The sequence below is a fragment of the Typopeltis vanoorti genome, chromosome 26 (assembly GCF_054136105.1).
Source record: "Typopeltis vanoorti isolate ZY-2024b chromosome 26, IOZ_Tvanoo_1.0, whole genome shotgun sequence".
Taxonomy (NCBI): domain Eukaryota; kingdom Metazoa; phylum Arthropoda; class Arachnida; order Uropygi; family Thelyphonidae; genus Typopeltis; species Typopeltis vanoorti.
The window spans coordinates 2,334,053-2,347,779 of NC_143574.1; the positions used below are offsets into that span (position 1 = coordinate 2,334,053).

Genomic DNA, 13,727 nt, shown 5'->3' on the forward strand with positions numbered 1-13,727 from the left:
CCAGGCCAAGTAATGAGTGGCTGAAATGTTAGAAATGAATGAAGAGGATGTATTCCAAATATTGAGTATATTAAATGTCAGTAAGACAGGGGTATTAGATGGAATTTCTTGGCTGTTTAATGAAACTCTTGTAATGGAGCAGGTTCCTAGAGAGTGGAAGGAGAATAAGATAGTACCATTGCATAAGGATAGTGGTAGAACGGAAGTATCAAACTACAGGCTTGTTTGTATTTCTTCTGTAGTTAAGATTTTGGAGAAATTGGTGAGAACTCGTATACAGAAATGGGCAGATGAGGATAATCTTTATGCAGGCCAGCATAAATTTGTTAGTTTGTTTTAGTAATCTGGTTATCTTTTACACTAGTGTAACAAGAGCAGTGGATGAAAGTAAGGAATAGACTGTCATTTTGGATTTTTCCAAGGCATTTGACAAAGTGCCACATGACAAGTTGATTTTTAATTTGCAGTCATGTGGGTTTGGATATTAGATTAGTAGATTGGATTGGTGATTGGTTCTTTGATAGATATCAGAGAGTTGTATATGGGAGAGCAGTATCAGTGTGTAAGAAGGTTACAAGTGGAGTTCCACAGGGGTTCATTCCTGGGACCATTGCTGTTCAATCTTTATCAATGATATTGTCACAGGTGATGCAAACAACTGAACATCACACTACAGTGAGATGTTCAGTTGTTTGCAGATTGTGAAGTTTGGAAGGGTTATTGGTAATAGTGCTGATGTTTTTGCTTTTCAAGACGATTTAAATAAGCTGCAAGGGTGGGAAGAGGCATGGGATATTTAAGGCATATTTAATGCAATTAAATATAAGGTTTTAAAATTTTTGGATCTTCAGATGGGATGCATGATATTCACTTGGTGGAGTTATACTGGAAGAAGTGGAGGAAGCAAGGGATCTTGGTGCAATTATGGATAGATTTAAAGTTCTGAGAATTGTGGCAATGTTGAGACATTTACGACAAGAGATAAGTGTGCTGGTCCCATAGTATAAAGCTTTGATCAGACCACATCTCTATTTCTGTGGTCACATCTGATCATCAGGATTTGGAGGGGATGAAGTAACCTTGGAGAGGCTGTAGAGATGGATGACAAATGTCAGGACTATTCAACATTGATTATGAGGATAGACTAAGGACATGCAGACCAGAGTTTGGTGGACAGAAAGCAAAAGGGAGATATAATCAAGACATTTAAACTGTTGAAGGGTTATTATTATTGTATTAACACAGATATTTCATATGGTAAAATGAGGGAAATGAATAAGGATAAGAGGCAATACCTGAAAGTTGCAAAATGAGGTGGTGAGTGAAAGGGTAAGAAATTTTTTTGCATGGAGAGTGGTAGGAGCTTGGAATGCATTGCCTGAGAGGGTGGTAAACATGTAGACTGTAGGTGATTTTAAGGAGTGGTACGATAGACTTTGTGTCCACTAGTGTTCACCTTTCATGACGAGTTTGAGTCATGACTATTGGGTTAAGGAAAATAATAAATGAAGAAAGTTAATCAAACTAATGTCGTAGCAAGAATTGAAATTTCATTTCAAAACAGCAGACTATTGAAATGAAAAAGCTTAACGAGCATATGATTCATTTACGCAATCTTCATCATAGAGACTGTTGACCTGATATTGGGGAAATGTTTCCCCTAAGTTTACCGTGATTGTTATAAAACACATAAATTAATGCTTCATAAACAATCTAGTAATGACATTTGGAACTTCTGATCCATACTTCACGAAAGTAACTCAAGTAGAATGAGGCCACTTGGCATCAACTGCGTATGTTAGATTTGTTTGTTATTAGCTCACAGGGCCATTGAAATCAGTCATTATGGTATACTTAGCTGCATTTATATGGTTGAGTTTATTATAATGTTGTATAATGCGTGTGTATTGTGCTTCTGTAGATTTGGTTGATAAGAATGTTACTCTTTTCTATGATGAAGAGCCTGTAAATGGATCATGTACTCGTTAAGCTTTTCATTCCAATGTAGTCTGCTGTTTTGAAATGGAATTTCAATTCTTATTACAATAGTTTGATTTACTTCATTTATGAATTACTGATTGATTAAAGCACATAATGTTGGATGACAATTTTTATGCACCACATTCTATCATACTACAAATAAAAAAAAATTAACATTCTCATAGCTTGGTTTAATGAAAATGAGTACAGCACAGAAACATAATTAAACACGTTTAATCATTCCTATATTTCATGTCACAGTAAAATCATCAGGAACACAGTATGAAAATTGTAATAACATATACCACAATAAGTGGAGAAGTTAGACCATACTCAAGTCCTATGAGGGTACCTTCTGTAGGTGCTGTTGGCTAGCCTTAGCTGTTAGTCAGGAGGCCTAAGAATTAAGTTTCCCAAATCTTGGGAAGTTTAACACAACCATATTTATTTAGATTAGGCTGATTTTTTAAATCTGATTCTAAAAAAAAAAAGTTTTTTTTCAAATTTTTACTTGCTGCAGTGAAGCACAGTTTTTCCCCATCTGATTCAGTGCAAGGCATCCAAAGCACAGACAGCAAGGATTTACTGGCCATAATTGATGCAGTGGATGTATTTTTTGTGTTCATCTCGGTGGATGTTAGCAGATCTCTCAGTTTGATCATAATATGACAAGTTGTGGAACATGGAACCTTGTAAACATCTGGAACAGAAAGGGGGAGGAGGAGGGAGTGAATCCTTAGGGGAACAGATAAGGGTAGCCAGCTTCAAATGAAGTTTTGAAAGCAGTGCAGAGATTATATTTCATTAAAGTTGTGGCTCTGACATACCCTACATATAGAGAATAGTAATAGCATTATTGTAATCTGTATATTGAGGGATATAGGAGGAACAACTAGTTCAATCTTTATTGCATTGTAGCCATTAAACAGGAAGGTCTGACAAATTGAAGGCAATTTTAGCTATGAGGGAAGTCTGTCTGGTAGAGTTTGGAGGCTAGTCTCTGCTGACAAGGGGTTTTTATCGACACCATGTTGTTGAGAGGAAGGATGATGGAAAGGTTTGTGTATGTATGCATCAATCTGTGTGGGTAGGTCTGAGAAAGAATGGTGATATTAGGAATATGTGTGATTAGTGTATCTATAATAGGTAGACTATTGTTATATCCTTTTTCTTTGGTGAACTGCATTCTGGGGTGTTTATAATTGAGGTGGAGGAGAGGAGTGTAATATGTCTGAACCATGCTGCCAAATAGAGAACACATCGTCAGTGTATTCAAAATTCAAAAGCATTTTTTTTTTTTTCAGAATGTTCCATACAGAAATTGGCTTCTAGGAGCATTTTATCTGGTTAATCTATCTGATTAAGAATATACTGATGTGTTCTCTATTTGGCCACATGGCTCAGACACAATTACTCTTCTCTCCTCCACCTCAACAGCCAACACTCCAAAATCCAGTTCACCATAGAAAAAGAAATAACAATAGTTTGTAAACAACAAAATTACATAACCACAGTAATTAACTTTAATGAAATGAAAGTAAGGATATTTCATACTGAAAATAATAGTGCATAGGAACATCAAAGAAACAGGAATGCAAGGTACATACAACAATCGGCTTAACAATTAAAAACTGTTGCTGCATGTTAGAAATTAATATATTAATAAGTAATGTTATTAAAACTATTTTTGATGGTTACATAAAATGAGAATCTCCCAAACTTCTGGGAGAGAAACAATTGTTCAGATTCAGACTTGGCAAATGTAAAAGGTTTTCACAACTTTCTTTGAAAAGGTGTTCATATTTAAAACTGTTTCTATGGAGAAGACGAGTTTCATCCCATGAAACTGTTTAGTGTCAGTATACCATGTTGTGCCTGAGCAGACTTTTGAGTTTTCGTGTATTCAACATAATATTGATGTTCATTAATTCTTTTTTCCACAGAACGGCCTGTCTGTCCAAAGTATGTCAGATTACATTTGCAAGGTATCTGGTAAATGCCAGCTAATGATAGAGGTGACAGTTTGTCTTGATAGGAAAATTTTGTTGATAGGAAAATATATGGGAATAAGGCAATACATTTTCAAATTTCAACCAATAGGTTCAGAGATACCAGAAATATTAGGGATTAGAACCCTGTTGTCTGTTGAAGAATCCTGAGGTGTTGGAACATCTGAACATAGTCAGGCCTTGCTGACAATGCTTTGAATACCTTGCACCAAATCAATTTAAACTAGCAGCCAAACCTAATCACTTGTTTACAAATTAACATTTACATCTTTCTGTATTAGTTTAAATTGATTTGGTTCAAGGTATTCAAAGCATTGTCTACAAGGCCTGACTATATTCAGATGTTCCAACACTCAGGATTCTTCAACAGACCACAGGATTCTAATCCCTAATATTTCTGGTAATAAATCTTCTTTTCACTAAACTTTTTTGGATGATGATTGTAATGTCTGCAATATCAATAGCATATTTAAATTTAACAGTGCCATTTCATGTACTCTGGAGAAAGATGCAGTACTTATGCTGATCAGAAATATGAACATGGTTTTGATTAAAGAATAGTAAGAGTGTTTGTTTGTATTATTGGACATATATTATCATTAGTGGTGTCTTGAGCATATTGTCTGTATTTACATTATTGGTATTTCTCTTAAACAATCATAAATTTACACAACTCATGTACTCTGGAGAAAGATGCAGTACTTATGCTGATCAGAAATATGAACATGGTTTTGATTAAAGAATAGTAAGAGTGTTTGTATTATTGACATATATTATCATTAGTGGTGTCTTGAGCATATTGTCTGTATTTACATTATCGGTATTTCTCTTAAACAATCATAAATTTACACAACAACTCATGTACTCTGGAGAAAGATGCAGTACTTATGCTGATCAGAAATATGAACATGGTTTTGATTAAAGAATAGTAAGAGTGTTTGTATTATTGGACATATATTATCATTAGTGGTGTCTTGAGCATATTGTCTGTATTTACATTATCGGTATTTCTCTTAAACAATCATAAATTTACACAACTGCTAAAGAAAACAATTTTTTTTTCAGGCATGAATAATTTTGAAAGGTGAAAAGTATGAGAAATGGTATGAAACTTACTAGCAGCAGAGAGGGAGGGGGGGAGGAGAGAATTGTGTTGTCACAATGTGATTAGCGAATTGAGCAGGGCTATGATAGCAAATGAGTCAATGCATAGGAAAAGTGGCACTCATTGTACAGATATATGGAATAATTGTATTGATTTTTATTGGTCAAGGATTGGGTGATCAATTTTGAGTTGGGTATCTCAAAAACAAAATAATAAATAAACTAACCCTGTTAAATGCCATAGCCAAGGGTTAACTGCATGGAAACATGAGAATGATTACAGAGTGAATGTGATATTCTAGATGAGCAATGTATCCCTTTTCTGAAATATTCCTTAGTTCTACAAAGCCTGTGGGGATATAAGTTCATATTTATTGATGTTAGAAGCATCAAGGATGGCCTTGTGGCACTCAATCTGGCATTGGAATTGAGTGCCATAAAAATTAAAAGCTTTTAATGAAACTTGATTATCAGAGGAGGTGGGTATGGTGGATATCAAATATAAGGGATATATTTTCAGGATGGGTAGAGTGGCAGGAAAGTAATAGCAATATTGTGTGACAAAGTATTTGAGACAGCTTTTGTGAGATAGGGCTAACAGGACCAAATATATGGTATCCTGTATAATAGGTCAGGTGTAAAGGAAAATAGATGAAATGTAATAAACAAGAATGGGTAATCTTTATGCAACTTGGTTTAAGAAAGATTTTAACTATGAGAGACATAGATTATGGAAAGGAAAAAAAGTAATTGGGCAAAGTGGAATTTATGGACCTCCTGAAAGATAATTACCTAAAATAGCATTGAAGAAGGCCCTGAAATACAAATATGTTAAAGTGATAGCAGTGGTGGATTTTACAATAACCAAGTTATGGTAAAATCCACCAAATACTATTGACTGAGTAGAGGATGGTACAGTCTTAACCTAGAAGATGGCAAAGTGTGTGCAGGTTTCATTTAAGAAAATGCCACTTGTTTGGCTGCTTGTTATTGAAAATGGTAAAAGATTGTTTGAGGGAATCGGTACCAGTTATCTGATATTCTAATCCTAGAGATTGTCATCAAATTCCTGACATGTATCCTCAAGGGATGTATAGAGTATGATACTACATGAAGCTTACATCATTCCTAACTTCTTATCTACAATTTTCCTCCAAATCAATCTGTTATTGTCAAGGTAACAGATTGATTTGGAGGAAATGTTATCCAACATTATCAGATCTTATATTTCTATCTTCTAAGGCACTTTTTACTGTATCAATCGAATCGACCTGTATTGTAGTCTTTTTCCTGCCAACTTGGCAGAGAACACTTGTTTTTTTGCTAATTTTTCCTTTCCCCATTCTGTTTAAGTGACCATAACACCTGAGATTAGCTCTACTAATACATTCCTGGATGGTAACAATGTTAAGTTCTTTCCTAATATCCTCTTTTTTAATATGATATTGCCACTGATGCCATCTGTTTACATTTCTAATCTTTCTCAGGACATTAGATATGATAGGAAGTATCATATCTGTGGTCTCTAGTTTTTGGTCAAGTGTTTTATTTCTAACCTAGCTCTCTCAGATCAATAAGTTAAAATTGGTTTGAACACTATCTTGTATACAGCTAATTTAGTGTTTTGAATAATTGCTCTTATTCCATATAAATTTATTCAGTTGACTTCCTACCATACCAGCTTTGTTGATTCTGTTGTCTATTTCCATATTTAATTTACCATCTTCACTAAAAATCATGCCCAAGTAGTTGAAATGTTTTTATTTGTTCTATAGGTTCTCCATTCACAATGCAGTTGATATTTTCAATGTTTCTGCCTATTTTCATTGTCTTTGTATTTTTAATGCTGACCTTCATACCATATCTATTACAACAGTTATTCACTTTAGTCAGGGAATCTTGTAGCGGATTTATTTAGAAGTATAACATCGTCTGCATAAAGCAAAGAGCTGAGATGAACATCTCCAATTTTGATATCAGGTTTAATACCACTTTCCTTCATAATGTGATCCATATAATGAATAAAGAGGGGATAATGTACATCCTTGTCTGACCAGATTTAACATTAAACTACCTTCCTGTACTTCAATGCTAACTGCTGACTTACAACTCAAATAAAGACCAAGTATTGCTTGATATAATGTCCCATTGACACCATAGAACTATAGCGTTTGGAATAGCTTCTCTCTTGGCACCTTGTCATATGCCTTTTCCAGATCTACAAAATCCTAGAGATTAGGAGCATAAATCTGGAAGTTAATGGATGAGTAACATTATTAAGTAGGCGCTGCATAAAAAAATGTAGAAAGTATATAAGGAGAAATGTTATGTGTAAGCTTGTAAACATTATTGGCTGGAGGAGTGGCTGACATAGAAAAGCAAAATCAGATTATGAGAGGAAATTTATTAAGCACTGAGATTTGGAGATGGTGTACAAGAGGATAGGGGGACATACTGCAGAAGTGGAGAAACACACCAACAAGTAAGGATAAGGAAGTATCTTTTTTTTTTATAAGGCACCAATATGCCCATATCTAGACTGCTCTGCTCAGATTTGGTCATGGTGATGTGGGTTTTCTGAGGATGAGGAATTGATAGAGAGATTTTAAAGGTTGGTGATAAGATGGTGTCCTGTTTGTAGAATTTATGAGGATATATTGAGGATTGGACTTAAAAATTGGTTGATAGGCAGTAAAGAGGAGATAGGATAGAATGGTAGAAGTAAGTCATTAAAAGGATTTGATAAGATACATTCGGAAGAAATTTTTGAGTATATGAAAAGAGCTGAGAAAGAGAGAGAGAGAGAGAACAAGAGTCACTTGAAAACTGTAAGAGTAGGGTTAGTAAGGGTGTGAGCTAATTTTTTGCTTAGCAGTGAATGGGTTGCATGAGATTGAGTGCATTTTTCCTTACATTACTTATTTTATATATTTCATAGCTCATATCACCATTTTTTTGACGATATTCCTTCTACATCCATTTCACTACTACTCTATTTTTCTGCTGAACTCGTAGGGACAACGATTTTTATGTGCATCCTATCCACAAAAAAGGGTTGTAATCCTATAATACATTAGTACTATGGGTGGGCTAATAGTTCTGTAACCCAGCTCTAGAAATTTAATTGAAACTCATTTGAGCCACTTCATGCCTCTAATAAACAGATGATTTTATCTCCTCAGCAAGGAGATTAAATCATCTGCCACTGCTTCCAGGCATTCACAAAACATCCATGCTCTCTGATCAGCAGCTTGCGTTTCGAATCCACTGTTGCCGTTGGCTTGAGCTAACCAGGCAGGTGTGAATGCTGGTTAGTCTGAGCTACTCACAATCAAGCTTAGGACTTGGTAGAGATAATCAGTTGATAAATATTAACATTACAAGCCATAAGGGTTGAAGATGTGCCCAACACAGCGTCTCTCGACCAACAATCAGTCCTACCTTCTTGTAGTATGACCTGTTGTCACTAAAGGGGCTCTGGCAACTGAATATAAGCATACCATCTTAAGTTGGAGGAAATGCCATCCATACCCTATTTCTTGTATAAGCTTAAATTTGGAGGAAGTCCAATTCAGAGGCTTTAAGGCAGCAGTCCTATCACTTTATGTAGTGAAACCTGTGGAGTATTCATAACTATAAAATCACACATATGCCACAGTAATTGACTTTTTAATATGTAAATATTTTGTCTTGTGTATTATAAAACATCATCACTATAATTAACAAACAATAGGCACTAAATTAAAAAAAAAAAAAACATGAGCATGCATGTTTAAATTGGGGTCCTTCTACCTATATAGTAGTGCGTTAAGGATTAACACCTATTGGGCTGTAATTAAAAGTAAATTGAATTAAAATATAACAGATAAATTTATTTTATACAATTGAGGATAACAGTTTCTAGACTTTTGGAATAGCAAGACAGTCGTTCCAATTAAGATTGGGTCTATGATGTAAAGCTTCAGCATTTTCTTTATATAAATGTTCATGATTGTACCATATTTACTCAATATAACATATATTTTTTCCTCAAAATTAAAGTTAAAAAATTGTGGTGTGAGATATGCAAGGATTTTTGGAAACTCAAGTTTTTCAGAGAAAAAAAATGATATTTATAATTAAATCCTCAGCATTCATTATAATTTTAATTGCTCACATAGAGCCTCTGCAGCTCAGTCAGTATAGACGAAGCTGTTTGGTCGGAAAGACCTAGGTTCGATTCCCATCCAAGACATGAGGAACCTTTATTCTGGTCTCTTTCAACTAAAGGTGAGTTAGCCAGTCTCATACAGAGGTAGAGGGTTTTTTCACCTGGAAACTCAGGTGTTTTGTCCCTCAGAACAGGCAAACTAGCTCCACACACACATTTACAGTCATATACTTAATCCTAATAAAGTGGGCCCAATCCATCCTAAGGGACAAGGAGAAAGGAGAGAAAACCCCATATGATGAATAAATAAATCTATCACATTATTTATAAAATGAATGCATTTAAATTTTAATTATCAAAGTTATTTATGTAAAAAGTTATTTTTAATCCCATGTTGTGCAAGGCCAGATTTGTGAGGTTTAATAAGACGGATGTGGTCTTGAAGTTCAGAGATACGTTTATTTATAGCTCTTCTTGTGTGTCCATAGTAAGATCAGTTACAAGAACATGGCACTTTATATACACCAGGTAGCATCATTGGTGAGGATTTGTTTTTTGGAGAAGTTAACAAGTTCTGAAGATGTCACATTGGATAATGGCAACGATGCAGAGGACCCTGACATGCAGAAATAGAGAGGTAATGCCATTGTATAAGGCCTCCTTTTTCTGAAAGAAATGCATTAAAGAAATGCATGGAGAGTGGTTGGGGGAGTGGAATGCATTGCCTGAGTGTGTTGTGAATGTAGACACATTTGAATCATTTTAAGGCACGGTTGATGAGCATTGTGTGCAATAGTATGTAACTCCCACAATAAGTCTCGGATTCCATTGAGGTCAGATGTTAATAATTTAGTTGCATTACATTGACATCCTTCATATACCCATCCATCCAGTTTTTTCAAATCCTCTTATAGTCAAAACACCAGCAATATTACTTCCAAGCTTCCATCATCTGCAAACAATATCTTCCTATGGTCCTTTGAAAATATCATCGTGGTTTCCATCTTCCAAAGATAAACACTCTCGTCTGGCCCTTCTTGGTGTCTAAGTTCTATGTGGCTGTCATCATTCTTATTTCAGACAAAAAAAAAAACTGGATGCTCAGTGGCAAAGTGAATATAAGAACACCAGTCTTACATCAGTAACAGGAAATAAGAGAACTCTGGCTTAGCACAGAATAGATATGGACTGCAATATCATGTGGTCTGAAAGATGCTTACTTCATCTGTGTCGCTATAAATTTGAACATTTTAAAGAAAATAGTGCTGAGGCTTGACTTCACTGTCCAAACTTAAATCGGAATGACTGCCTCTCACTATCTAACATAGGACAGTCTTATTCAAATCACACAACATTAAAGTTTTTTATTTATATAGTTAATGAATAACTAATAATGCAGTGCTTCCTCAGTTATACCTTTGTATTGCTTTATGTATAACATCATGCGACTCACTGTTTCAAATCAATTTAATGTTTGCATTGGGTAATGAAACAATGCTATAATAATAATATTTGGTTGCAGATCAAGTGTTGATCAATTTTATTATTAAACTGAACCAACTAGTTTCGCCACACTTTAACTGTTGGCATCTTCAGGGTACATTATAAGTTGAAACAATCTCACAATTATGCGTAACTGCAAAACTGACAAAATTAACTGTAAAAAAACTGACTAGAATAATTAAATAGGTTACGATTGCAATTCCGTTTGTAAGTGGCATCTCCAACAAGCTCGCCAGCCTCCTCAAACAACACAAAATAAGAGTAACATTTATACCAATAGAATCTATTCGTAAACTACTAAGATCTCCAAAAGACAACCATCCTTTCTATAAATATGCTGGAGTTTATAATATTCCATGTGCTTGTGGCTCTAGTTACATCAGAAAGACTTCGAGAAGCCTCAAAATCAGGCAAAAGGAACACATTGGCTATGTCAGAAACAACAGACAGGATATTTCTGGCCTATCATCTCATTTCTCTACAACTAACCATGTCATCAAGTGGGACAAAAGCTGTTCTCCTTATATAGAGGAAGATTACCATTCAAGAATTTTCAAAGAAGCAGCCACAGTCACCTGTTCTACTGCCAACCTTAACAGAAATCAAGGCCTAATACTCCCAGAGATATGGGAAAACTCTAATCAGAACTTTAAAAATGGAAGAAATGAACTTAATACAAACTACAGAAAGTTCCTTAGCAACAGCTAGCTTACATTGTACATGCGATACGTGTCTCACTCATGTTCGATACTATCCTATTTGTAATTATTCTAGTCAGTTTTTTACAGTTAATTTTGTCAGTTTTGCAGTTACGCATAATTGTGAGATTGTTTCAACTTATAATGTACCCTGAAGATGCCAACAGTTAAAGTGTGGCAAAACTAGTTGGTTCAGTTTAATGATAAAATTGATCAACACTTGATCTGCAACCAAATATTATTATTATACTAATTTATGATCAAAAAAATACCTTCATGATGAAACAATACTATATTCTAGACTGCAAAACCTATTTAAATCCTGGTAACAGATGTTATCTATAGATTTGAAATACAACTCAACAGAATCACACATTGCTGTGAAGATGTATTTTGAAGTATCTCTTGGCCTACTTCATTTTACAAGAATGCACTTTTTTCATAAGTCACATGATGTCTAATAAGAGCAAAAATTCATCACCAGTAGTAAACCTAAGTAGTGTTCACCTGCCTTTTACAAGTTTTTGTCAAGCCTTTGTCCACTTCCTACTCTATCCTTCCCAGCATTGTGGCATTTAAAGTGAAGTAGTTCTTTCACTGTTTGAGTTCTTGTCAGCAGACTAGATAAAGTATATTTATTTCTGCTAATATAAATGTACAGATATTTAAATTGGCACATGTAGATCAGTTGCTTGAACCATCATGCTGCATTTTCCTACTTGGGTAAATATGAATGTTAAAAAAAAAGTATGTAAATGTAGATTGGTTTGCATCATCAAGCAGAATGCTGATCCTAGCAGTTAAATGTAAAATTCAGCTTCATTAATAATTTAGTTAAATTTAATTTGAAGTTTACTAAAAGACAGTCACTCATTTTGCATTCTCAAATGCAAGGTGTTACACTTTAGCATACAAAAATATTAACTGTATTAGTAAATTGCTTCAGGAGGTGGGTGAAATTTGGAATTAGATGATTTTCTGTGATGTAATGTTCAGAGGACGCGTTGCAAGTGTTGAGAAAACCACACAGTGCATTGTACTGTGAGAAGTAGAGATAAGAAGGTGGTGTTGACATAAGGCATTGGTCAGATCACACACAGATTATTATGCCCAAATTTGGTTACTTATTTCTGATGTGATGGAGAAATTTTGGAGAGCATTTGGAGTTGAGTTGATTACAGGAGGAGTTGAGGAAAGGGCTAGTAAAATTTCTCACATTAACCATTGAATACAGGGTCTTTTCATGTGCATTAATCTTTTCAGCTGCATCCACACAGAAAAAGAGTTAAAAAATATAGTTTCCATACTATTATCATACCATATTATGTTAGTATCATGTGTACTAACATAATTGGTAACTTTGTGTAAAAAAAAAAAAAAAAAAAAAAAAAAAAAAAAAAAAAAAAAAATAGGCATATAATTTGAATTTATATAGTTTGAAGCAGTAGCTTATAGTTCTGTGAGATCTAACTGCTCTTGTTTTTTCTGTATTTATAACAGAATGCTTATTGTTAATTAAGTCTAGATAATCATCATAAATTAATGAAACTTGACTTTTAAATTGCCTTTTCCTTTACCAGTTCTTAAGACAATAAAACTAAATTAGACTTAATTCATATTAAAGGGTAAGCGGATTATTGGAGAAGATGGAACAGAACAAGTGAATGACATGTTTCATGAAAATACCATGCTACAGACTGAAAATAACAATCTGAGAACAAGAATAAAAGCTTTGCAAGAAACAATTGAGCATCAAACAATAAGAGTAACAGAACTGTTAGCAGAAAAAACAACAGGAGCATGGATTATTTCTGAAAGTAAGGAAGGTAAATGTTATTTGTGCATTTGTATCTAAATTTTATAAGTGAAGGAAATGTTCATTGTTACCTTGTCATGTATTAAGGGTTTAAAATGTCTTAAAATAATGCAAATGAATTTATTAAATGTAGTTTGAATTTCTATCATATTTTAATAATTTTATATTTCAATATTATTATTATACAGGTATCTCCATGGAGTCAGAAGACTCATCACAGGAGATCCATTATTCACATGATACCTTTCCTTAAACTCTTCTGCTGATGAAACACTTGCAGTCCCTTCTGGCAACTTATTCACCATCCTCCGAGCAAAAATTATAGTCCTGACACCCTTTATGATCACACTCTTACACCATTCTCTCTCTCCCCCTCCCTGCCATGTACTGAAAAAAAGTTTTTGATGTCAATTTTATTAAACCCCTTTTGATAACTCGTATGTTTCTATCAAGTCTCCTCTTTTTTG

At 34.3% G+C, this 13,727-nt stretch overlaps 1 protein-coding gene across 1 annotated transcript in view; it reads left to right on the forward strand.

Moving 5' to 3' along the window:
* Positions 1-13,727, forward strand: part of LOC150092268 (kinesin-like protein KIF21A) — a 524,778-nt gene that overhangs the window by 163,133 nt on the left and 347,918 nt on the right. The window contains exon 11 of the mRNA XM_090415090.1: positions 13,069-13,270. Coding sequence (XP_090271216.1) covers positions 13,069-13,270 — 202 coding nt within the window. The remainder of the gene's footprint in view (positions 1-13,068; positions 13,271-13,727) is intronic.